The following is a 27767-nucleotide window of genomic DNA, read 5'->3' as shown; positions in this document are numbered from 1 at the left end:
CAAAAACCAGTGCGCCTAAAAGATGCTAAGAAAAACTAAAAACTCAATCTTATTTAACCTGAAATTTTCATAAAATTTTGTCGGTTTTTCATAAATCTGAAACTTTAATATTGATTGTAGAATGAACTGTTTAATTTTTTTTTTAATTAAAACAAAGTAAAAAAAAAGTAGTCAAAATTGGTCAAAATGTAGTGCTTCTAATAAGCTGTCTACAGGTGTATATTTTTTTTCGGAAATAATTTATAAATATATTTGGATTAAAATGGTGACATCTTTAATTTCTCTGTGTATGATTTTGTTGTACAAGTCAATGATTTTCCTTTTTTTTATTTAAAAATTCAGTAACACTCGCACAAGGAAGTTTTTCTTTCCAACCCATAACGTGATTAGCATTGCAATTGAGTTTCTCGTTGCACCAAAATTGGTAGTAGGGGCCAAAAAGTCTTCCGCAATGCTTGCAACCACACACACTTTCCTATAGGCATACAGGAACAACACACACACACACATTGGCTTGTGTATATTGCTCATCTGCCGCACGGTTACAGCTTAAAAAGAGAGAAACACATTGCCGTACTCTTATTTGATCGAAAAAGAAGATTAAAAATGGGGGAAAATAACAACTAATGCATATACATACAGACATATGTAAAAGCAAGCTGCCTGCCAAGCCTTCTGTTGTTAACTCAAAGCCGGACTACTGGCAGAGAGCATTTCGAGAGCGGCTGGGTGTGAGCCAAAAAAAAATTTCACTAGCGTTTTTGAGCCAACATTTCAGCCATCGTTTGCTATACATACATACTTAAATACATGCATATATATTTAGTTTCATACATACTTACTTATTTACATGCATACATATGTATTTACATACATACATATCTGTTTACAATGTTTTCGTGTGCTTGGTGTTAACATCGCTGCTGGCATTCTCTCTCACTTTACACTCTTCATGTGTATTTGTTCGCTGGGAAACTATTGGCTTCGTTATTGTTGTCGAGCTTAAAGTTGTTACCACTGGTGGCCCGTGGACGCTGCTGCTGCCTTAGTTTTCTGCCACTGCGGTGGCTGCTGCAGCGGCAACTCGCCTATGGCGTGTAACTGTGTTATCGTTGTTGTTTGCTGACGGTGCTAACAGTACTCAAGCACCACCAACAGTGCCAGTGGCAGCGGCAGCAGCAGCAGCAATTACAGCACCGACCGACCGTCCAATCGACCAAGTTAACACTGGCTTTTGCCGTTGTTCTCGCAGTCAATTGATTCCGCTGTCAGTGGTTTTCAGTTTGTTTTTGTTGGCACATCGCTTTGGTTGTCTGTTGTGTGACGGCGGGTGATTAAAACAACGACAACACCACCGACAGCGACAAAAGCAGCATATACGGCAGTCGATCTTGCCTGCATTACGCTGTTACGCTAGCCTGTTGCTTGGCAGTCAGTCGCTCTCGCATTTCGTGTAAACTCAGTTGGGTTGTGATCGCGGTGTGCTCCTGCCGCGTTTAATAACAACTCATAGTGTTTTGATTACGAATTCTTGTGCTGTTCATATTCTATTTCATCTACTTAGATACATAAATATTTATATGGTACTACTATTTTTTTATTTTTATTTTTTTTTTCAACGTTGATTTTCCATTTGGCCCAACACCTCGTCTCGTTTGAATCGACGGTGATCGTCTAAGCGCAATATTCCCGTTTGTATTTATACTACGAGTACTATGGACGCGTGTGTTTATATACTATATATAAAAATATAATATATATACCTACATACATACATAAATGTGTGTCTGTGTGTTGATGTGCCCCAACTCAGTTTAGTTTAGTTCAGCTAAGTTACGCTGAGCTCAGCTTTTTCTATTGCGTTTTTCCCATTTATTTTTTCAGTTCGTATAAAATTTATTTTCTTGCTTACACTACTGTCTATCGGAGCGATACGCGCGGTGCGGTGCGGTGCGGTGCGGTGCGGTGCGGTGCGGTGCGGTACGGTACGGTACGTTTATGCCATTGAACATTACGGTGTGTAGTGCGGTTGTTTTTTAGTTACATTCGTGTGTGTGTTATTTTTACTTGTACTGCATTTTTGACAGCGTCAAGCAAGCCAAGTTTAAAGCGCAGTCCGAAGATCCAAAAGAACTGCCCAGCAAACTAACCAACCAACTAAGTGACCAACAATATACCTGTACGCCGCGTATATATATACATACATTTGTACATATGTATGCATAAAAATATTTCAATCAACTCAGCTGGCTGACCAACAAAGCCAATGCTACCAAGTGTGGTGGCCGCTGTTTGCATAAAGTGTGTCGCGCCATCGTTTTGCCAAGAACCGTACGTGGCGGAATTGTACTTTACATACGTCGAGTACAACGGTTACAGGCATACCTACATGTGCATTACACATAATAATTGTTGTTGCCGTGGTACGCTGTTCTGGCCGTGATTTGGTGGCACTGCGGCAATGTACTGCTGACACTGCCATTACCGCTGCCGCACCCTAAATTCAAACTAGAAAAAAAATCAAAAAACGCGCATACGCCACACAGTGATTCCAACCCATATGAGTGAAACAAAAATGTATAAAAGTAAAAAAAAGCATAAATAAAAAATATAGCAAAAAAATATAACTAAAAGTCAAAAATAATTTGGTCCGCTTTAGTCGAAGTTAGGTTTGATTTTGTCTGCAGTCTGAGCATGGAATTGTGGAGGAAATAAAATGAAATTAATTAAAAAAGGAAGAAGGAAAATATCCTACAATATAAAAAAACTTGTTAGGGGACTGTGTTAATAATTTTTTATTAACTTGAAAAATAAAATCTGGCTAATAAATGTTAAATATATTGTATAATATTAAAGTACCTTTGAACTGAATAGTTTGAGTGGGAAAAGTTGAAAATTTTGAACGAAGAAGTAAATAAATTATGGCCAAAAAGAATTCTGGTGGAAAAAAGGTTCAAGATTTTGAACGAAAAAGCAAATAAATTACGGTCAAGTAGATTTCTTGGTTCACTTGAAGAGAGACACTAACCAAATAAGAAAAAATAACAACAAATATACCCTATGATCAGAAAGTACCGGGAATGTTTAAATAAAACAAAACAGAGTTAAATTTCAGCCAAATTTATTTTATCTCCTTCAAAATATGACCTGTCTGAAGCAACACACATGTGCCAACGTTTAACCTAGTCCTCCATGCACCCCTGGTAGGCCGACGAAGGGAGGGCCCTCAGCTCCTTCGTCGCATTCTCTTTGATCTCTTCTATCAACTGAAATCTCCTTTCACGAAGTGGTAACTTCAACTTGGGAAACAAAAAGAAGTCGCACGGGGCCATATCAGGTGAATACGGTGCTTGCACGATGGTATTTACTTGGTGTTTGGTCAAATAAACCAGCACAATTTGGGCTCATTGCGATGGCGCGTTATCCTCATTCAAAATCCAAGAATTGTTTGCCCATATTTTCGACCGTTTGCGACGTACAGCATCTCTCAAACGCTTCAAAACGGATAAACAATATTCTTTATTGACTCTCTGGCTTGATAGAAGGTACTCATGGTGAACTACGACTTGGCAATCGAAGAAAACAGTCAACATCACCATTCCGGAACTTTGATTTTTTTTTAAATTTTTTTACATTTAAAGCTTAATAGTTTGTACGCAACCCTTTTTATAAATTACTTCGTAACTACATTGATAAATGAATTTGGACAAATTCTCCGGATAGCCTAATGAAAATTCAGAGCAGGCCATTTTAATAATTCGAATTAAAGCACTTTTGTCTTCAAATTGTTGCCTATTCTCATAAATCTTACGAGTCCGCCATCCCCATGGATTTTCAATAATATTCAGCTCTGGGAAATACGGTGTCCATGCCAAAGTTTCAACGTTTTGGAACGCAATCCAAGTTTTGACCGCACTTGAAGTGTGTACTGGTTCATTATCCTATTGAAAGATCCAATTACTAGGTCCAAATGTTTCACGAATCTCAAGAAAAGATGGTTTATAGCTGTTTCCCTTCGTTTTGTAGTCTACATATTTCAATTGAAACGTGCAAAATACGATATTGCTTTCCATATCATATCACCACTTTCATAAGTCATGGAAGCAGTAATTACATACATCCGGTCATCCAGATTGAACTTCTTTTCGTCAATAAATACTTCTTTTACCATTCCCCGAGATCATTATTTGTCAGAGAACTCCAAGTCATGTAGTCCCTTGCAAAATCGATTTTTGTATGTAATTATTTATGCCGCAGATGTGGCGGTTCTGGAATAGCCCTTCGAACGGCGTATTTGCTGGCTGCAACATTTGGCATTTATTTAATTTTTGCTGTTGATAGGTCGGAATTTGATGCAATGTTCAGGATTTTGCATGTTTCCTTCGTTGTTAAAGCCATCGCAGTTATGCCTTTGTAGTTCTTATAGGAGGCACCTTGTTTTACGTGAAGATGTACAACAAGTGGACTTCGACCAATCTTTTTAGAAATTTGGCGATTTGAAAGTCGCTCTGAAGTCAAGATATCGAGTTGTCATTTTTCGCTATCTGTTAAATCCTTCATCTGTCCCATTTGATTAGAATTAAGGAGTATTCAATCAAACACAATTAATGCTTAAAAAACGATCCCTTCTCACAGCCTTAATGTGCACATAATGTAGGCAAACTGAGTGCCTCTATTCAAATGAACCAATAAATCGAGCACAGTATTACAGCTGCTGAAGTTTTACTTTTACAAAATACCGTTAGATGGAATAATATTGAACAAATACGTTTGCTTTAATAACCATTTTCTTCCATAAAAATTATTGCCTATAATCCATTGAACCGGATTGTATTTTCCAAATGCGAAACTCTGCTGAAGCGGAACAAAATTGAGCAATTTTTGAGGCGAATGTGATTTTTAATGATGAAGAATCAATTGCATACAACAAAAACGATCATAGGCGAGGCAAGCTGGAGATTCTTAAATGGTGGCGACGCTGTGTGTTTGATGTATTGGAAGGGAGTGGTATATTATGAACTGCCAGCGCCTAGATAAATAATTAATTTTGATATTTACTGCTAACAATACCAGTAAGATTGAGGCAAAGTAATCGCTCAAAAAACTGAAAGTTTCTGTATTAAGTATATGAAAATTTTCAAAAGTTTAGCTATTACGGGAGTATTTACTTGGTTCGATAAAGTACGCAAAACAAAAAAACAAAAACAAAAATAATAATAATAAAAAAATAATAATAATAATAACAAAAGATAATAATAATAAAAAATAATAATAATAATAAAAAATAATAATAATAATAATTATAAAAAATAATAATAATAAAAAAATAGAAAAAATAAAAAAAAATATATAAAATAATAATAATAATATTAAAAAAAAATTAATAATAAGAAAAAAAAATAATAATAAAAAAATTATGAAAAAATAATAGAAAATTTATAAAAAAAAAAAAAAATTATAGAAAAATTATAAAAAAATAATAAAAAAATTTAAAAAAAATAATAAGAAAAATATAAAAAAAAAAATAAAAAAATTATAAAAATGAAAATACAAAACAAAAAATTAAAATAATAATAAAAAAATTGAAAAAAAATAATAAAAAAAGGAATTAAAAAAAAATAAAAAGAAATAAAAAAATAAAATAATAAAATAGAAAATGTTTTAAAATGTTCATGTTTACGCAATGCACTTTTTAGCTCTCCCAATATTTTATTAATGATAATTTTTGTATAGTATATTTTCATCGTTTTATTTTTAAAATTCTTTCGCCATGCTCAGTCATATTTTTTTTCCGAATTAAATAAAAGTAAAAAGCCAAGCACAAAACGTCAATTAATATTCTAGTCAGCGGGTTAAATCACTCTGCGGCAGTTAAAGGTGTGTGTGTGTGCGTATATACTATATGACAATATACCTATATGTTCATAGGTATATGAACTCAGTACCCGATACTCAGTGTAATAAAGAAAATAATCGACTACAGAATTATGTGTAATGAAATGATTATTTTCACTTCAATGCAGCATTTCAAAGAGAGGAAATAAAAATTAAACCAAAGACAAAAAAAAAAAAACAAAAAAAAAAATAACACATATGTGTATAAAATATTATATGCCTTTATTGATGCGCCATTGTCACTTGAACGTCGAGGCGCGCACTTCAGCTGCCCAAAAACAGTAAAGGCAATAACATTTGTGCGCGGTGTCGTCATCATAGTCAAACAGATAAACGAAAAATAAACATTTAATTCGTGCCAGTAAGATAAACACGTACAATAACAACAATAACAGCAGCAACGCCAACAAAAGTCAAATCAAATATTACAGGAATGTGGCGCAGCACTCACGTCAACGTTGATGTTACAAATAATGCTGGTGGGAGTGGCGGTGCTAATTCTGGTGTTGGGGCAGGCGGCATACAACGCAGTGCATCAACACATTTTTCAAATCACCACCACCAACACCAACTACAACAACAACAAAAACAACATGCACATCAGTCCCATTACATGGATGGCGCAACACCTGTCGGTGGTGCGACCTCAAAGCAAATGTCCCAATTGCAGCGCGATCGTTTCAGCTCCCCCCAAACTATACTGCAAGATGCCATTGCCGAATCGAAGATAAGTTTACATGTGAATTATCGTCATAGTGGCGTCAACAGCAGCAACAGTAACAACAGTGGTAGTAGTAGTAATAGCAATAATAGCAACAACAACAAATCGGATCATCAAAGCGGTGCCATATCCGTGCAGCCACGTCCGCGTCCCGTCTCCATGTACGAACAATATCGTCCACGTCCACATAGCGCCGTTTTGGATTCTCCACCACCGCCACTAACGCCGACTACAGCTGCCGCAATTGCGCTCGGACGTAGTGAGAGTTTCTATTTTGGTGAGAGCGCACAAAATGCGGCCGCACTGCGGCAACATCAACATCAGCATCAGCAACGTCAATTCCAACACAAGACACATCAGCAACACTATACAAAGCATGCGCACGCGGCAGCGGCGGCGGCGGCGGTGGCAGCTAGTGGAAAACCGCCAGCGCGGCGCGCAAATTTGCGGCAAAGCCCCAGCGAACTGGTATGCAAGAAACACTTGACGCTTCCCATTTTATTCCACCATTGATTTTGTATTTCTTGTTTTTTTGTTGTTGTTGTTGTGTTTATGAATGCCTCAAAAGTGTAGAAAATCGAAAACTCGTGTTGTGTCGGACACCTGTTTAAGGCGGCATAAAACCCGCATTTTGCTTGTATGCAATGCGCTTCCACTTCCTCACTCGCTTTTGGCGGTTGCATGCGTCGTTTTGATCACTTTAAGTGGTGGCATGTGGGTTTGCTGGCACAATTTTTCTTGCCATAAGTGTGTTGCTACGGAAGTAATTATACTTTGCACTGCCCATTGGTTCTCCAACGTCCAACGCCAATTTTTGCTTTAAGCTTTTTGGTATTTATAACGGATTTGCGATTTTTCTCTTTTTTTGGGCGTGAATATTTTTTTCCATATTCGTTACATACATACATATGCACATATGGACACGTATATAGGTTTCTAAACTACGCTGGTCGTTAGGGAAAAGCTTTGGATTAAACAGTGATAAATAATATTCAAAAATACCAATGCTGCTCTTTACTTAATCTTCGATAACAAAATATGATGTATGACCTGCTGATAAAAAAGGGTATTTAAAACTATTTACATATTCAATGGCGCAATTTCTTTGTTCAGTTATTGAATAAGTAGATAGATACCGCAATATTAGCGTTTTCCTGTCATTTGCAACTCCTGATACGATTGTGACCAAACTGAAAGTTATCTTTTTTATAAGTTCTAGAATCTGTATTTAATCTGCCAAAACTATTTCGGTTTCTTCAAATTAATCATTCTCCAATTAAAATTTCCTTATAAGGCATTCCATTCCAAAAATTTGAAAAACTGAGAGTTACAACTATGTCATCGCAATTTATAAAATAGTGAAATATGTGCAGCAGCGTGCTATTTAATGGCAGCTGTTGCTTAAAATGTTGATGCAATTTTTTTAGGGCGGAATCAGTATTTTTGTATACGAAATTTTTTATCACAACGCAAAGAGCAGTTTCTGTATGCAAGGTAGAAAAATGATGGTGCAAAAATGGAGCAGTATTTTGAATTTTTTCAATTTATTTATTTCACTCTAGAGAGGGAAGTACTAGTTATAATATTTATTTATTTATTTTAGTTTATTTATTTATTTATTTTAGTTTACTAGTAGTTAAAGTCTGTCGAGCTGGATTTTTGAATTTCGAAAAATTTGTGGAATTTATGGCATTTAAAAAAAAGTATACGTTTTACGTCATAAATGTCACACTTTAATTATGTTTATAAAATTTTTTAATAGAAATATATAAAAATCAAATCTATAGAAAAAACACTTTCAAATATTAAAAGAAAAACGCATCAAAAAATGTTAAAAACTGTGTGACTTATCATGCAGACCGTGCCGGAAAAGGTAGTTTCGAGAAAAACGAGTTTAAGGGGGGGGGGGGGGGGGGGGGGGGGGGGTAGGGTTTCGCGCTAAAAAAAAAACACTTTTTTTTTGAATTTTTTACAGAAATATGGCTTAAGATACTTTAATAAAATCAGTTGCATGTTATTGTACATCTTTTCAATAAGTTTTTAAAAAATATTAATAATAAAATATTGACAAATAAGCCCATGACAGAGTTTTTTTTGGAGATATGTTTTTCGAGAGGTGCTCTGCGGTGCCAATCGGCATTCGTCGTAGAATCATCTGAAACTAAAAAAGTCGAATTTTTCAGTTAAAGTATGACGTAATGCTCCCCCCTACATTAATAAAAATTTTTTTTTTTCATTTTTGTAGTTTTGGTGGCAAAAAAACGTAAAACGAGCATTTTTGGCGAAAAATTTCGCCATATTTGTAAGTGAAAAACAACCTTAAAAAAAAAAAATAAAAAACAAACAGTGTAGGGGGGAGGTATTTTTGATTTAGAAAACGTGTGCCAAATTTGAAAAGAATCGGTTGAACAGTTTCGGAGTTGTGATTGGCACCGACTTTTAAGAAGTCGTTTCGGGAAAACGCGTTTGAAAAAATGACTCTGAGAAATTATCGATGCTCCGCATTCGAGGTAGAGTGCCTACAAAGGCTATAACTTTGAGAGTTCTGCTCCGATCCACTTAAAATTTTGACACAACATTCTTGAAATGATTTACTATAAGATGAGTGAAGAAAAAAAATTTCGATTTTGTGACCCTACCCCCCCCTTAAAGTTTGTGGTACAGGAGCGCGCGGACCCCTCTCTATCTAAATAGTTAATGGGTTTTAGAAGCTATAATATTGGGAATTGCGGCATGAAAATTTCATAGTATATTCTTAAGATAATATACTTTCGAAATATCGAAAATAAAAATCGATTTTTTGAAAATTCTGGACTTATGTAACCCCTTAACAAGTTCCGTCTGCCGATATAAAGGCGAGGACCATTCGGGCAATCAATCTTATTCAAAGGGAATTTGGTAAATCTTTTTTGTGCTCTTTCGATTTCCTCAGAATGGGCTTCGTTGTTGTTAATGGTTTCCATATTAACAAGCAATTTTCGAGATGGCTTCTCACTAAGCACTTCAATATTTGAGGATCTTTGAAGCTACTAGTGTTCCTTCTGATGAAACGTATAATTCCGAATGCTTGGGAGACAATGAAATCAGTATGATTGGAGAATGACAGCTTGACGTCAAATATAATACTTAGATTTCTTATTTCGTAACGGTGATTTAGTAGCCAGTGACATTAGACTTGGTTGAACCTCTAGATCGCACATAGACCAGAAATCGATCCATAGTGATACCAAGCGTTAGTATGAAGAGTTTATTTTATATTTGTTCTTTAACACAAAGTTTTGATAATTTAAGTAGGCTGCTAATTTTTTGATCTGTCACATTTTCTAATGCTGAAAATGATGCAGTACCTAAGCAGTTGCTTGTTGTTTTGCCAAGTGCAGGGCAGTGACAGAGTAGGGGTTCCAGATTTCCTCTCGCGTTGACTTCGTTACATATTGTTTATGTATCGTTCTGCACTAGGTTTGGTTTGGACAGTGGCCTAAGTTGTAATTTAATAATCCACTTCACTGGTATTTTTTGAATCGTTGTCTTGTTGCTGGATCCATTTTAGTGGCATTTCGTATTCGGCATAAGCGAATGGTGAAAAGTGGTGAGAGTATCCCGATGAATGTCGTTTAGCGTGTGTTGTCCGGGTGCCTTCACATGCTGGGCATATGTTTGGTATGTCGGGGTCATTTCTGGATAAGTAGGAGTTTAACCTGCTACAATGCCTAGAAAGTAGTTGTGGCAAGGTTACGCGGGTCTCTCGGCGTAGCTGGAGCTCTTCATCTGCTGTGGGTGGTGGTTGGACTCCGATTACGGCATTCGGGGGTCGGGAGCTTAAGAAGGTGTTGGGAGTCTCCCGATGAATGTCTATTATTGTCTGTCTATACCCCGTCCTAATGCAGTTGCAGCTGTGTTTTGTCCTGGATCTCGTCGGTGTAGTTGGAGCGATGTCTCCTGACTCGCTTGGAAGGGGGCTCAGACTCCAGCAAATGTTTGCAAAAGTGATTTCTACAGTATGTATTCGTTTCACATATTACCGCAACCCTTTTCTACCATAGAGTACAATTTTGCTCATCTGTCCATAAAATATTTCGCCATTTTTGAAGTGGAAAACTTTAGTCTTTTATCAACGTGATTTTGTTTTGAAAGATAAACTTTGCGACGCATCCGAGCAAACAATTTATGCTACGAAAATATCTTCTGACCGTTCCTACTCCACATGACAAGTTTAGCTCATCTTTTATATGGGTAGCTGCCGTTGATGGATTGGCTCTGCTCTAGTCGTCCTTCTGCATTTAGCATTTCTCAAGAGACGCCGGCAAAATTTTTGTTTGTCTCCGTGTTTCAGAATAGCTGTGGTGTTTAAGTTCATTACATATATATTTTTAACAGAGCAACTTTATACTTTTTACCTTCACTTATCAAATATTTTTTTTTTATCAAATTACGCTTCTCCGTGGCACAATTTTTCCACCACTCACTTCAAAGAAATTAATTGTGATAACGCATTAATTAATTTATTTGTATGTTGTAGATAACTATGTATATCACTTAGTTTTGAAAACCGTATGTATAAAATTTTCGATAATGGTCTACGAAAACTAAAACACTGCCTCACAAACCGCGTAGAACCTCTAGTTCCAGCCGTTGCAAAATACTTAGAACGATGCCCAGTTCTTTCAATTTGAGACTTTTTCCATTTTGCATATTAGATTTTATTTTATAAATTAAAAAGTTTTTAATCTGTATCAGTATTTTTACCTAAGAAAAACACATTTTTTCTTACTTCATGTGCAAAATTCAACAACCCTTTTTGGTTGTTTGGCGGAGCTCCTCCTCTTATTTGTGGTGTGCATCTTGATGTTGTTCCACAAATGGAGGGACCTACAGTTTTACACCGACTTCGAATGGCAGATATTTTTAAGAGGAGCTTTTTCATGGCAGAAATACATTCGGAGGTTTGCCATTGCCTGCCGAGTGGCGACAGCTAATAGGAAAAAAAATTTTCTATTATTTGATGTTCATGCTAGAAGACTCGAACCTACGTTCCGAATTCCGAATGGTAGTCACGCACCCACCCATTCGGCTACGGCAGCCGCCTAAGAAAAACACATTTTTTTACTTCATGTACAAAATTCAATACCATGCGAAATTCTTTTGAAAAAATTGCTTAAGGACGAAGCAAAATAATAAACAAATCATAAGAAATGTTTCGCCTTGGAAGAGTATACATAAACAAACTTTTTGTTGAAACTACTTTTTACTTTATTACTGCTGCACAGCGCCGTTTCATTGACACTATTAAGCCTCTACAACGTTCAATAGGAATGGATTGCCATGATTCCTTGACCTTTCAAACAACCGATCCAAATTTGTGATATTCTGCGTACTCAGTGCATTTTTTACGTCGTTTCAAAGATGTTCTATTGGATTTAAGTCGGCACTCGAAGATGCCTAATCCAGAACGGTGATCAAAATGTCTTCGAAAAGCTTTTTTTTACCACACGAGAAGTGTGTTTCGGATTTTCTTGTTTAAATTTCCAAATCACTCGACAATTATCTTCCGCATAAAATATCAGTACATTTTGAAGTACCTTATCGTACTTCGCCGCATCCATATTACCTTTAATACTATGAATTGGCCCGACACCGTTTCAGGAAAAGCACCCCCACACAATTATTGAGCCTCTCCCGTGCTTTGTGATTGTTGAGACGAATTTGGGGTCGGGTGCTGCACGTTTTATCCACCGTACGTGCATACTTCCTACCATCTGGACCAACTCTATCTTCGTTTGCGTCAAACGAACAAACTTAATTCGGGTTGTCGTTGCGATGCAGTTACCAACGGTTTCTTCCGTGCCAGTCGACCGTGAAGCCAGCCCTGCTTCTGCCGATTAAAGCGCAATTGTTTTTTTTCGTTATTGGCTTTTCCAGGTGAACATTGAAACATTGATGAATGTCAGCAGCACTCTTCCTGGGATACTGTTTTGAAAATCTAATGATCATCCTATCAATGTGGCTAGTAGTCTTTAACGCTTTCTTTTTTCTGGGAACGTTTTCTGCTTTTTTTATACTCGGGAAAAATATTTCAAAGCAATAAAAATCAACGTTTTTGAAACGTTTAATTGTGTTGAAATTGCACTGAGGGATTATCTGGTCTTTTGCAACTCTACGATTGCTTTTCGAAGAACTAGGGAGCAATTTTTCCCTCTCGACATTATTGGATCGTTTCAACTAAAGAAAAGTGCTGTAGGTGTACTCCAAATACTTTATTCTTTACTTACATATTCGAAACTCTTTCTGTGGAGAGATCCCTTCTAATTTATGGAATAGTCGAAAGTCATACGGCGCTATACCCAGGCCAACTTCTAATGTCAGCTCCAGTTTTGATGGCTACTTAGACCAAACAGAAAAATAATTTGTTCATAAACTTAAGAATCTATTTATATTTATCTTAAAAAAAACTATTTGGTTTCCTTCACAGTAAGCTCTCTTCTTCATAAGTGTGTCTTGGTCAGAATCATCCGTGTGTGGGTGTTTTTGAATTCGAGGAACAGGAGACGTGTTTGAGACTTTCAAAGTTTTTTCAATTGGTCCATAGTATATGAGACGGCAGCTCGAAAATACTGAAATGGATGAACTGTATGGTAGTTAGAGCAACAGTAACCTACTGAGCGATTGATTGGTTCTACAAGGGCTAACCAAGCTCGACTGCTTAACGAGTGTGCGTCACTGCCTAACAGAAGCACACACTTCGAGGTGATTCTCGAACTAAAGCTGCTATATATATGTAGTTATAGGCTGCCTAGATAAACGAATCCCACTACATACCGTTGGAGAAAGCTTTGGAAAGGAAAATAAATGGTATCACTGAATCGTCGAATATATGTAGATAAGTGGGCAGCTTCCGTTGATTCGAATCTTCAGATGTGATATAAAAAATGCTGGAATTGTGATAGAAAGCTCGCGACCAAGCTGAATGAGAGGGTAAACTGGAGCTCATACGTCTCTGAGTGGCATCTCCAAAAGAATACCCTACCTTGATATACAGTCGACTCGAAGAGATCCGGAAAGTATGTGAATGTGTATACCGATGGGCGAGCATTTTTCATCGTATATCTCCGCTGTTAGTCTGTGCGCAGAGAAAAACTTATTGGAAAATCACTGTATTGAGCACATCGCTCAGCACTTAAGGCTGGCATCATCTATTGAGGTAAAATCATCACTAGACCTGGAGTGTATAGATAGACTAAAATCTCTAGCGACGCGCTATTACATTCAACTCCTCTGGATTTCAGGCCTCAAAGGCCTTGGTAAGAGCGAGGAAGATGATATACTGGCTAGAAAGCCACGGTAACCACAACAATAGGATCCGAGCGCTTCCTGGACTAATACACCATTAGGGAAGAGCTCAGATAACTATGCTGGTTTTATATTATTGTACTGAGCCAGGCAAAGTCTTCACTGAGAAAGTAAAACATTGAAAGGCTTAAACGTCTTTTAAGACTTTTTTTCCTTGTTCACTCCTCTCGGGAGCATAGGGCCTCGACAAGACTCAGCCTTGCGTTGGTTTCGTTAATCTGTTTTTGATTTCTGACAGGGTAGGCGATTAGCCAGCCGCTATCAGTCCTAAGTACTGGGAATGCCCAACTCCTTCTGACTGCTTGAAGCGCCATCTGTGTTTCACATTTTTCTGGCTAAAGGATTGCACAGATAGTTGAGGACTTCGCTAAATTTCGTGTATCTGTGCTAAATATAACCGCGGTCATCCGCTTTCTCTTGCTGGCGCCACTGATGCAATGTATAATTGTGTATTTTTCTTTGTTTTTTTTGCTTGTTTTAGCAGCCACAAGGCAAATAACGTGCAGACTTTTGTGCGGAACTAAGGATGGAAAGGATATATTTTTTTTGGGGTTGAGGAATGGAATTGCAGGATTTTTTTTTTGTTTTTTTTCTTTCTTATAAACAGGGAAAGTAGGTAAATTTGGAAAAGTGCGAAGACCGTGCTTTACGTCTGATTCGAATCCACAGCGTCTGGGATGGCAGGCTAGTGCATTTACCCTAGAATACCGGGACCGCATTTTTTTAAAACTTACAGACTGCGATTAAGTCACAGTGGCAGGTCTTGTATAAGGCCATTATTTGAAAACTAATACAGAGAAATTGACACAAAAATAAAGAACTTTAGAGGATATACTTGAGTAATAATTAGAAGAGATTTAAACATCCCATAAGCCTCTCTAAGGGTAAACTGAGAATGTGCGACTTATCACCAGAAACACCCCAACATTTGCTTCTCGAATGCGATGCAATAACGAGAAGAAGAAGTGAATGTCTCGGCCTGTGACAGCTAGGAGAGCAGGCAAACCTTTTGTAGGTTAATTTAGGAAACTGAATTTGGATGTGGTATTAAGACGAGTAAAGGGCACAAAATATCCATCAAGACGTACGCCATTAATAAGAGGAGGAGCTCGGCCAAACACCTAACAGAAGTGTACGCGCCAATTATTTATTTATTTTTGGCACAAAATATTGTACGGTCGAAGTGCACACCTCTATTTCATTCTAGTCTAATAGCCAAGTGTTGACATAAAAGTGTAGTTCGGTGGGTACTTAATTTTGCTTTCGAGATAATTAAAATGAAAATCAATCGAAGATGTAGACATTTGCCAATAAATCATAAACGGGCAGTGATTTTGTGAACACCGCTATTCAAAATCCTGAATCCGTTTATGAAAGACAATATAACTTAAATTCCGATTTATTGTCATTGACGGAAAACAATTAATTAAGCGATATAAATGGCTGCTTTAACAAAGGAATTTTGAAAGTTTCTTTCTTTTCGTGTACATTTTTTTTGGATACCGACATTTTTGCAAACAAAGAGAGAACTCATAAAAGGTATTCGTCCCTTCAGTTTATTTTTGTATAATTAAACAACGAGTACTGACTGTGCCCATATGCATACTTATGTACAGTGAAGGCCATTGATTATTTTACACTCACCTTTTGTTTTTTAATACTTTCACACGCCATGCGCTTACAAAGTCCTGGTATAAATAAACTCTGATCTCAGTGAGTTTTAGGAGCTGAAATTGCGGAATTTTCTTTAACTTTTCTCAAGCCTCATTATTCTTCACTAAGATTGCAGTCTGTTGTTCAGGTTCTTATAAAAAGTTTCTTTCAGTATTGTTTTTTGCTAACAAAATGAAAAAAAGCATTTTAGTAGAAATAAGTATAAGAAATTTTTTAGCAACATTTTACAGAATTTTATAACTGTTTTCCTAAGTTTTAATGGCGGAAATACACCAGGAGGTTTGCCATTGCCTGCCGAGGGGCGACCACTGTTTTTAAAACTGTTTCTATCATTTGGTGTCTCATGCGCGGTGGTTCGAACCTGCGCACTTCCAAATGGTAGTCACGGACCAACCCATTCATCTAAGGCAGCCACATTATAACAAGTGTTTTTATTTCGCGTTTTTATTTAATTTCACTTGCTAGAAAGACTGTTTGCCCCTTGTCTTTTGCTGTATTTTTAGTCGTTTAAGTATTTGATCTGTCGAATTTATTGCGTGAATAACCAGGACAAGACATCACGTGTCTGGTACGAGGTTCTCTTTTTAGGCGCGGTTTTAAGGCAAAGGACTAACAAAAAATCGCCTCGCGTAAAAAGGGTAGGCTACTTTTCAAGTTTTATTTTTTCAACTTATCGCCTATAAAACCTACCTAAAACCACATTGGCAACGGAGCAAAGTATCGCATATATTCAAATATCGAGTAAAAATTTTAAATTATAAAAATCGGAAATTTTTATTTTTTATTTTTAAGGGGCAGGCATGCAAAAGGCTTAGGGAACGCGGAACGAGGGAAATATTAACACTTTTTCCGATTGTCAAGCCGCGATCAAGGCTCTGACGACGCCATGGTGCAGTACGAAATTAGTAAACTCCAGGTAACATTTCTCTGATGTGGGTTCCAGGACTTAGGAACATAGAGGGAAATGAAATTGCTGATGAGCTTGTCAGGAAGGGAACTGAATTGGCCTCAGAGATCTCCTACCGGATCATCGGCACCCCCCTGGCAGCTGTTAAAGGGGAACTGCACAAATTATTTCTCAGGAAAGCGCAAAAAAGATGTAGCTGCATTTCTTCATGCGCTATTTCGAAAACCTTTTGGCCCCAATACGATACACACGCGGAAAAGCTAGGGTTACCATATGGGGGTTATTGCAGAAGCTGTGGGGACCTTTCAGAGAAGAAGACTGTTGAACACTTTCTCTGTAAATGTTCGGGTTGAGCAGCTAGACGACCAAGGTCACTGGGCGTTCCTTTCTTCGACAGCGTGGGGCAGTGCGCCAACCTAATTCCAATCAATCTCCTTCATTATATTAACAGCTCTGGCTGGCTGTAGATATTTGCCTGTTGGAGGTTTCATAATGGTATCAAAACGGCGCTTTAGCGCTACTTGAGTGCTACCATTTCACCTACCTATCTAACCCCCGCAGATATATTTAGCTTCGCCTTAGATTAAAAAAAACTTAAATTAAATTCTTTGGTAGTGTACAAATAAATGATTTTTTAGTATAATTTTCACCTCGGATTGCCTTTTATGCTTTTTGGAATGATAAAAAAATCTTTCCCGTAAGCACTAATCAATCTTTTTTGCCAACGGACTTCTTAAATGGAGTTTTGACAAAAACGCTATAAAAGGCGATGCACTAATCCGACCTAACCCAAGGCTCTGAATCTTAAACTTTTATTCTTGTATTCTGCAGGCAGTTTCTTTTCTATTTAATTATGTTTCTTGCTTTTGAGAAAAGTCTTTACGAAGAGACAAAATACCTTACCCTAGTATTATATATTTTACACGTTGCAAGTTTATTGCATATGCAAAATCTGAGCTATGTAAAATCAATTACCCGCAGAAGTTACAAGAAAAGTAAAAAAAAAAAAAAAAAATGATGGAATGAATTTATGGTGAAATATAGCTATAGCATTGCCATGTAGCAAATACTGTAAAAAAGTAAGAAAGCATCGAGTAAAAAACTACTTGTTTCGATAAAAGAGTAACTAGTATTTACTTGTAAACACAGGTATGGAGGAATCATTAGTAAAACCGCCTAATGTAAGCCCCCTTTTAGGCTACCTTTATGCAAGTTTATGTACCCTTTGCAAGATCCAAAAAAATATATTTATTTATTTAAAAATTCAATAATTTTGTTTTTGCTAGCCAGTTGCTTTATTTTACAAAAATAAAAACATAGCATTAATACATCATGTTTCGACTTGACTATAGCAAAATTTCCAAAAAAAAAAAAAAATATTAATAATTGTAAAAGTAATCGCTGTTTGTATGGAGCCCGTTTCTCTAGAAGTCCCTTGCGGTGATCATCACAAGTCCTTGGAGATTCATATAAAATCAGTCAGACAAGAGAAATTAGTTTTATTAACAGATAATCTTACGCCTGATCGATGATTTTTTTTTTCAAAATTAGCAATATGTTGGCCTCAGGAAATATTTTTCAGAAAAAAATCGACAATGAATTGTTTAAAACAAAACGAAATTTTTTGAAAAAAAAAAATCCTTCGATCAGGCACGAGTTTTTTATGTTTTTCAAAAGCAGTATAAATTTTATTGAAATCTACCAAGCGGTTTTTAAGTTACAGTGATCTCCAGTTCAAAAAACATAGTTTTGAGAAAAACGAATTTACAGTTTTTGTTTTTTGTTGTTTTTGGCCGAGCGCCCTTTGTTAATTATTGAATAACTCGAAAAGTATTTGTCGGATTCACTTCAAATTTTCACACAATGTTTTTAAGATATTATACTTTATACTTATATACCCTTGTAAGGCTGAAAAATCATGTTTTTTGAGACTTTTTTACAACGGACGATTTTATTAAACAAATACAATTTTTAATTATTCAAATAATGTCTACTTTAAAGTTAATTATAGCACGTAAAGTAAGTGAAAATATTGAAGTGCACGGCTCCTGCAGATGATCTCCCAAGCGTCCTCCAAAAAAACAGCGTTCGACGGTGGACAAAATATCTCCGGTTTGGATTATCTGAAATCAAAAAACCAATTAGGTTCTTTTTGTGGATAGATAAAGCTAGGTATTAATCGAAGGAATAGTCAAAATTTTAGTTTTTGATAAAATGGCGGCTATAGAAAAAAAATCGAATTTTCTTCAAAAATGTTCGCGAAAAATTGCCTAAAAAAATAGAAAAAATCTTCAGAATTCTTATTCCTTCGATTAATACCTGGAGAATATATCTGAGAAGGTTGTGTTAAAACGATGATCGGTTCAGCCGTTTTTGAGCAATCGTGTCCACCGACTTCGAAAACACGGTTTTGAGAAAAACGCGTTTAAAGTTTGAAAAACACTTTACATAGGGTAAAAATTCTCTGCAACGGCTTTTCAAATTTGCGTGTAACTTTGAAAATATTCACCGGAACGATATTAAATTTTCTGTGTGCATTCTTTCTTAAATACCTATATGTACATTAAGAAAATAAAATAAAAACAAAATAGATTTTTTGAAAATTCTAACTGTATATAACCACTTAAGAAAACGCAAAAAAATCCAATTTTTGAAAATTCTGACTACCCCTAACCCCTTAATGCTAAATATTGCTTATTGAACTTTCTATTTCTACAAAATACAGAAATTGATAACTACTTTTTTATTTCCTAAAAGAAGCACACAAAAACTAACAATAACCAATTTTTAATTTAACTGGTATTTACAGTATGATTTTTAGTTACATTCACTGTACATACTTAACATACATGAAGATGGTATTTATTCACTAAAAAAAGGCAGTGCGTTGTGCGAGTACGTGATTTGGTAAGAAATTATTAGTTGTAAACTCATCACCACGGCACCATCACAATTACCATTACCAATGCCAACAACACAAATCACTGTCATTGCTGATTGTTTTCGCTGGTATAACCATAAATACCCCTACACATATGTGTACATATATACATACATAGGTATATATAAAAAACATTTTTCTTACATTACGCATTTAACAAAAAATTCCAGATTTGGCCTTTAAGCGTTTAAGAATGCCTTTTCGATATTTTTCGCATATTCTTGTTTGTGTTGTAGCAATTCATTATCACTACGTTTTAGTCGTCGTTTGAGATATTAATTAATAAAAAACAAATAAAAGAAAAACAATTATGATCTCATAACAAAAGTGCGATCACTTAATGTCTAGGAAACTAATTATACATATACATATGTGTGTATGTATGTGTATATGTGTGTAACAATAGCAGCCATAATAAAATGTGTTGCTCACCCCAAAAAACGCTCGCTATAAAAGCATTATAAAATCCGCTTATAAATCCCAACAATAAAGGTGTCCTCTAGTTTATCACTGTTATCTATCAGCATGCGAGGGCATTTATTTGTAAACAGGTCCCTAGTGAAGTGTTGTTAATTGTGAAACGCGCGGAATTCCTCTAACAGGTATATATACAATATATTGTTGTAATAGCGGTTCTGTGATGCAGGCGCTTAAAACACCTTACTCAGTCATGTCATGACGGTCTTCGAAGTAGCTTTGAAGTAAACAAAATCGTACCGGCTGTTAGTAGCTGCTGCTGCTGCCGCAGTTGGCATGACAAAAGTCGAGGCTGCTAATGATAAAATTTACTTGTACGTTTGTGTTGTGTTCTTGTGCTGCGTATCGACTGTTTACCGGCTACCGAGCAGCTCAAATAATTATCGCCCCGCAATTTGAGATAAAATACCAATGACATAAGCAAAAGCCTGTACTCTCGCATGTGTATGTGTACATGAGCAAATATGAAAGTTGTGTATGTTTGCTTGGTAATTAGCTGTGTGCTGTTTTGAGTCTTAAGCAATCGTCATTAGAACTTAATTAAGTATTTTTTTGGTAATTTCTTAATTTGGTAATTATGTAACTCGAGTATCTTGTTTTTTTTGTTTACAGAAAGTCGATCCCGAGCTAATTTTCACGAAGCAAGAAAGGATCGGGAAAGGTTCCTTCGGCGAGGTATTCAAAGGCATCGACAATCGATCGCAACAGGTTTGCACACGGCTTCTTTAGACATTTTTTAGTTCGCGTATATAATTGTTTTTTTATAATTTCTTTCAGGTCGTGGCTATCAAAATAATTGATTTGGAAGAGGCGGAAGATGAGATCGAAGATATACAACAGGAAATTATGGTACTGTCACAATGTGACTCGCCGTTTGTTACGAAATACTATGGATCGTATCTAAAGGTAAGTAAAAGCATTTTTGTTTGGTAGTCACTTGTGGCAACGTAGGCTAGGTTTTCGAGCAGAAGTGTTGTCACTGCCAAATGATCGATGCTATGGCAGGTTATGAAGGTTAAACCCGTATTAGGTAACTTAATTTCTTCATTAAGTAATTGCTATTAGTTTTTAATTACTATAGTATAGTATAGTTAGTGTACTATATGCCAGGGGTAGCCAAGCTGCTTGATAGTCCGAGCTATTTTTCAAAATTTGAAATTTTTCGCGAGCCGCAATTGAATAGCTACTTAAAAGGTATGCAAAATAGTTATTAAAAATTTTTGTTTTTACAGAAATTATATTTATTGAAAACATATAAATAAAACACACAATTTAAATATTAAAAATTAAATAAATACATTTATTTTACTTATCTTAATAATTCTTTAAAATTTGTTAAATAATTGGTGACAGCACTTCTCAGTAATTCTTTGAGATACTGCTTAGTTAATACCGATCGGTGTTTGGATTTCGCGAATAAAGTGGAATAAAGTAATTCACATACGTGCATTGTTCCAAATATTGAAATAATTCGACAAGCAGCCTTTTCTAATTCAGAATACTTCGATTCTGGTACAAATTTCCAAAATCAGTAATCGACAGATGCTTTTTGGGTCATTTTATAAGTATATTGGAAATGGAGAATTCACCTCGAATTTCGTCCATTTCAAATGAATTCAGAAATAAATCAAGAGAAAATGAAAAGGGAACTCGGGTACATTTATCGAGAGCCACAAATAATCCTTCTAACAGCCGCAGGTTCACCCCATCTGCTACGTAATAAAGCACACGTAATACCATTTTTTTAGCATAACAATAGAAATATTATTAAAAATTGTTTTTTATTGCCATTAAGTGCATTTCTGTTAATCACTTTTTCTGTTAATATGTTTTTCTTATTTTTTTTGCCCTAAAAGCTTTGCGGTGGGTATGATCTTTCCCCATAGGATAGTTGTCTAAAGCTTATCAATCTGTCTACTGTGGCTAGTCGTAAAGGTTAGGTTAGGTAGACCTGGTTGGGTGATAGCAATCACATACACCTATTGGTGCCTAGTGGTACTAGATGAAGCTAAAGCTTTACGTTTCTCTATATTAGACTTATTGTAATAAGTCTGCAGCTTTTGCGAATACAAGTAAACTCCGAAGCTCTTATCCCGAGATATTCTCATATTGTGAAACACTTGAGCATTTTACTTCATGTTCTAGCTATTGCAGGACATGAACATAATATAAAGGGTTTTTCAATAAGGGCGGGTAGATGTTGAAATGGAATAAAATAGCGTTTGCTGTGTGGCAAGTAGCGCCGTCCTGCTGGAACCACATGTCGTCTAGGTCCATATGGTTCAATATGGGCCATAAGAAATTGGCTATCATCGTTGTGTAGCGCTCGCCTCACCAATGTCGTTTTCAAAAAAGTACGGACCAATGACGCCGCCGGCCCAAAATCCACACAAAACGGTAACTTTTTGAGGATGCTTTATCACTTGGTGAACCTCGTGTGGATTGGTGTCGTCCCATGGCTAAATAATCTAATTTTATCATAACTTTGTAAACTCCTATGTTAAAATGATTTTGGGCAATAAATGAAATGAAATGAAATGAGTGTCGTCCCTTATACGGCAATTTTGTTTGTTAACACAGCCATTCATCCAAAAATGCGCCTCGTCACTAAAGATGATTTTTCGTCCAAAACTGGGGTTCTCTTCCAAACGATTCGAAGCCCAGTCAGCGAACAAACGGCGTTGTCTATGGTCATCAACTTTGAGCTCCTGAGTCAGTTGGATCTTGTACGGGTGTAGGCCCAAGTCCAAACGCCAAATTCGCCAAGTTGAAGTCTGCGAAAGGCCAAGTTCTTGTGCACGGCGAGGAATAGACTGCCTCGGGTTCTGTTGTACACTTTCACGGACCGCGGCAATGTTTTCGGCTGATCTTGCGTTCCTTGAACGTACGGGTGTTGGCTGATTGTTTACTGACCCGGTCGTCTCAAATTTGGCCACCAAACGTTGAAGAGTCGACTTTGAAGGGCTACCATGTCTAGCGCAACGTTTGCGTTAATGAACACTCATTTTGATAATAAAGTTTTATCATTTGAACGTGCTGTTCAATGGTGTAACTTGCCATGATGATTTGGCATAAACAACTGAATAATAAACAAAAGATTTGACAGATGTCACCAAAACAAAATGGCTGCCACAGGGCGCCAAAATCGACCCGCGCCAATTGCAAAACCCTTTAGAAGGCGTTCTAAAGATTCCCTCTCTTCCAGTTCGTTACAAAATCTGCAGTTATCATTGTTTGTAATTCGTATCTTGTAGGCGTGTACGGCTACCAAATTGTGGCCTGTCATGCCTACGATAGTTCTGCTTTCTTTTCTAGAAAGGGCTAGTACGAATCTGGCGTATTTATCTGCATTCTGTTAACATATAATTTTCGCGGTTTTGAACGAGGCTAGTTTGTTCTATCTCCTGTCTATTTCATCCTTTCATACCCATGCGGGTATCCAATAGACGTCTGTCTGCAACCAATCTCTCTATGTCTTCCCCGCTTTTAAGAACGTTTTTAGATGAAATTTCATATGAGTTTATTGCCTTTATCGCTGCTTGTCTGTCAACGTATATATTTTGGAGTTGCTTGATGGCTTTGCGAAGGCACTACATATTTTATCAAGTGTGTACCTCTTTTTTATACAAGTAAAAGTTAGGACGGTTTGTGAGCAATCACCAGAAACTGACATGTTAAAGTTATGGTCTCTAGCAGACTATATTGATGACAGGGCGACAAAATTTTACTGGCTTTTAGAATTAAAAACTACAGACTAAAATGTTCGGAAGATTCTTAGCATACTGTATCTGAATGTAAATGTAAACTCAAGATAAAAAAATAACGTCAGGATTTCGCAACATTCCGGCTTAAAAGTGCAAAAATGGGATTTTTGGTTATATTTAAGGTTATGTAAAATCGTGAGATATTTTTTGTGGAAAAGTCTGAATCAGAGATATTCCGAGTCAAAAATGCAAAAAATACAATTTTCGTTTATATTTGAGGTTATGTAAAATCCTGAGATATTTTTTGTTTAAAGGTCTGACTCAGAATAGGAAATTATCTTTAGGATTTCGCGATATTCCGGGTTTAAAGTGTAAAAAAATACGATTTTTGGTTATATTTGAGGTTACGTAAAATCGTGAGATACTTTTTATTTGAAGGTCTAACTCAGAATAGCCAACTAATGTTAGGTTTTCGAGAAATTCCGGTTTAATAGTGCAAAAACTACAATGGTTGGCTACATTTGAGGTTAGGTAATAGTATGAGAAATTTTTTGTTGAAAGGTCTGGCACAGAATAGCAAAATAACGTTAGGTTTTCTAGAAATTCCGGCTTAAAAGTGAAAAAATACAATTTTTAGTTATATTTGAGGTTATGTAAAATCGAGCGAAATTTTTTATTTAAAGGTCTGACTCAGAATAGGAAATTATCTTTAGGATTTCGCGATATTCCGGGTTTAAAGTGTAAAAAAGTACGATTTTTGGTTATATTTGAGGTTATGTAAAATCGGGAGATATTTTTTATTTGAAGGTCTGATTCAGAATAGCAAAATAATGTTAGGTTTTCGAGAAATTCCGGTTTAATAGTGCAAGAATTACAATGGTTGGCTAAATTTGAGGTTAGGTAATAGCATGAGATAATTTTTAAAAGGTCGTAACAGTGTTGGAAATTATGAGCACAACCCTTTCTCTTTTCAACCAATTTTTTATATGTTAAAAAAATATTTATTTATGTTTGAGATTTCGTGTAATGAATTTACAGTTACCAGTTTACTTATTTTTACTCCATTTTTTTATACAATTCAAGTAATTTTCTATATTTTTTGGGAAGATGAAATTTACAACACAGAAATTTAAATAAAATTATATTATTTATAAAATTAATACACATTTTTTATGTACCAATTTGCTACTTTTAGTTTCAGTTTTTTTTTTAATTAAATTTTTTTTAATTTTGATATTTCATTTTCTAACCTCTCTGTTACCTATCCGTTTTCCTAGTGTTAAAAGACATGAAAATTGAAAATTTGTTATTTTTAAACTTCATAATAATATTCGTAAATCCTTTGTAGGGTACAAAACTATGGATTATAATGGAGTATTTGGGCGGCGGTTCGGCGCTGGACCTAATGAAAGCTGGTTCTTTCGAGGAGATGCATATAGCAATTATATTACGCGAAGTGCTAAAGGGTCTGGACTATCTGCATTCGGAACGCAAATTGCATCGAGATATCAAAGCGGCCAATGTATTGTTAAGCGAGATGGGTGATGTCAAGTTGGCTGATTTCGGTGTGGCCGGTCAGTTGACGAACACCACGTCGAAGCGTAATACATTCGTAGGTACGCCGTTTTGGATGGCACCCGAAGTGATAAAGCAGTCCATGTACGATTCCAAAGCGGACATTTGGTCACTGGGCATAACAGCAATTGAGTTGGCCAAGGGTGAACCGCCCAATTCGGAGCTGCATCCCATGAGAGTTTTGTTTTTGATACCGAAAAATAATCCTCCACAATTAACAGGAAATTATACAAAGTCTTTTAAGGATTTTGTGGAAGCGTGCCTTAATAAGGATCCTGAAAATGTAAGTGTATGCTGTGTTGTAATTGAATTAAGTGTTGAAATGTTATTTTTGAGCCACTTCTGAAATGAATTCAAATGATTGCTTCATATTTCCATAGAGACCGACAGCCAAGGAACTATTGAAATATCCTTTTATCAAGAAAGCCAAGAAAAACTCGTACCTTATCGACCTAATTGACCGTTACAAGAAGTGGAAACTCCAGAAGGGCGACGAAAGTGAAACGGAATCGGAGAATTCAGATTCGTAAATATACCCAAGCGAATTTCCAGTTGAAATTTTAACTAATGGAAATTACAATTTATTTTTATTTTTATCCAGTGACGAATCGAAGCCTGGCGGCAATAATGACGAACCTTGGATCATGACAGTTAAAGGTCTTAGTATCAGTAATACACCACGCGCTGAATCGATTGCCAACAGCAGCTTTAAGGATATGGAACACATGAAAATGCCACAGAAATTATCACAAAGCAGTGGAGCAACGCCGATCGCAATTAATGCAGCCAACAAACACTATTCGGGCAGCAGTGCAACGACGGTAGCGTCGTCACCCTCATCCACATCGCAGCAGCAGCAGCATCAGCAGCAACTGCACGATAACATGGCGGGCAGCCCGCCTGGTATGCCATCTACTCAATCAGCTACATCATCTTCGTCCGCAGCTTCGCCACGTGATACTAACTTAAATCATTACAAACACACAGCGGCATCGGCTGGCATCATACGTTCGACCAGCTCCAATATAGCGCATCAATCGCTCAGCCCAACACAGAAGCAATCATCTGGCAGCCAAGAGTTACTGTCGTCATCGAGTGGCAGTAACTCACCAAATGCTGTTGATGGCATGAAGAAGATCAGCAATAGCAGCAGCAGCAATGCGGTCTTCCAAGAATCATCGTCGAAATCGAACCTAAGGCAAAGCCGTTCCGCCTCACTAGACGACGAACACGATCAGCGACGATCATCGGTAGGTGACCCAAGTGCACATATTCTAAATACTAACGCGCTTAATATTTATTCCAAATCTGATTTACAGCTCATTGAGCATGCCAAAAGTGAAGATCAACTGCGTGAAGAAGATGCGCGTGCGCAAAGGCGTAGCATGCATGCATCCGGGGCGTCATCTAATTCAACACCGATGCTTAGTTCGGGCTCGAGCAGCGGCAACTACAATGGCAATGCTGCGTTGTTAAATAGCGCGCATGGCGATCGCTCATCATATGGCGCTGCATTGGAGTTATCCGCAGGATCAGCCTCTGCCTCTGCCACGGCGTTGGCGTCCAATAATTCCAATCATAAAATGGGTGGCGGAAATCGTGTGATGCAGACGAACAGCGCATGCCTAAATAATTTCCTCTTTCCTGTTCTTACAGACGTAAGTGCGAAGCAGGTGATTTTGGTTTATTCTTCATTGAATGTATGTGGATGTATGTATGTATGTGAATGAAATTTTGCAGATTCAAAGAAAGTATGCCAATTCGAGCAAAAACTCAAACGTGACAGATATTGGTGATTTGAAGTCCGTACTTGAATTGGCTGAACGTAGCAGTCCAGGTGTCAGTGATTTGTTCCTCAAAGAGATAATTCACAAATTAGTTCCAGGCTATTCAGAGACGCGTATCAACAATATTATGGACAGGGCTATCAGGTATGTACGAGTATGAGGAGGAAAGCAAGCAAAAATCAAAATGTATGATGTATGAAATATTTCTGTTTTTTCTCTTCATTTTCATTATAGAAATAAGAAGTAAACGAACACATTGGTACATGGACTGATTTTAAATAAAACAACAAAAAATATCTAACAGTTATGATATTTAAATATTAAAAATATACCAGATTGGAGATTGGACCATGTGCATATAGCAAATATTTAAGATATTGCGACAAGCGCGCAATCACCCGATATCTCTAAACAAAAAAGCAACTCCACACCTAAATAAATTTAAATATATTTAAAAGAAACTTAACAAAAAAACCAACAGTGTACCCGCAATATTGTTTGTTATGATAGTGTAATATTTATTGGATTCCAAATAAATCGTTGTCACGCTGAATGTGCCGCGAAGATTAATTAATTGTAGATAATTTGATGAAATCAACTATTGCATACGAAGTTACATTAATTAGTGTGAATGTATTATGCAAATACATACATATTAAAATTAAATTCTTACAAACAAACAAACACCTTAACGACTTATTCGTGTAGAGTTTAGCTATAGAAAGTCATAGCGCCAACG

The 27767-nt window shown here is 36.5% G+C and overlaps 1 protein-coding gene across 3 annotated transcripts; it reads left to right on the top strand.

The window, feature by feature from the left end:
* The first annotated feature begins 1299 nt into the window (after nt 1-1299).
* On the top strand, nt 1300-27767 carry LOC128865337 (germinal center kinase 1). Of its 3 annotated transcripts, XM_054105554.1 has the most exons (10): nt 1300-1583; nt 6024-7084; nt 20575-20670; nt 20740-20868; nt 25015-25524; nt 25622-25767; nt 25843-26491; nt 26561-26914; nt 26982-27172; nt 27263-27767. In XM_054105554.1, exons 2-10 carry the CDS (start codon nt 6329-6331, stop codon nt 27273-27275), a joined length of 2844 nt encoding a protein of 947 aa, XP_053961529.1. In that variant the 5' UTR covers nt 1300-1583; nt 6024-6328; the 3' UTR covers nt 27276-27767. The 3 variants fall into 3 exon arrangements, with proteins under 3 accessions (XP_053961529.1, XP_053961528.1, XP_053961530.1); XM_054105553.1 differs by lacking the exon at nt 1300-1583 and having other exon boundaries at nt 5717-7084; XM_054105555.1 differs by lacking the exon at nt 1300-1583 and having other exon boundaries at nt 5736-7084; nt 26561-26899.

The sequence above is a fragment of the Anastrepha ludens genome, chromosome 5 (assembly GCF_028408465.1).
Source record: "Anastrepha ludens isolate Willacy chromosome 5, idAnaLude1.1, whole genome shotgun sequence".
Lineage (NCBI taxonomy): Eukaryota > Metazoa > Arthropoda > Insecta > Diptera > Tephritidae > Anastrepha > Anastrepha ludens.
The sequence above is the reverse complement of the archived record's forward strand: the minus strand, read 5'-3'. Positions and strand labels throughout refer to the sequence as shown.

Bases quoted from the DNA above. Each gene is read 5' to 3' on its own strand.
- LOC128865337 (XM_054105554.1), top strand. From the start codon at position 6,329: ATGTGGCGCAGCACTCACGTCAACGTTGATGTTACAAATAATGCTGGT. The intron at 20,671-20,739 runs GTTTGCACACGG...AATTTCTTTCAG, and splicing joins TCGACAATCGATCGCAACAG to GTCGTGGCTATCAAAATAAT. The intron at 26,915-26,981 runs GTGATTTTGGTT...GAAATTTTGCAG, and splicing joins CAGACGTAAGTGCGAAGCAG to ATTCAAAGAAAGTATGCCAA.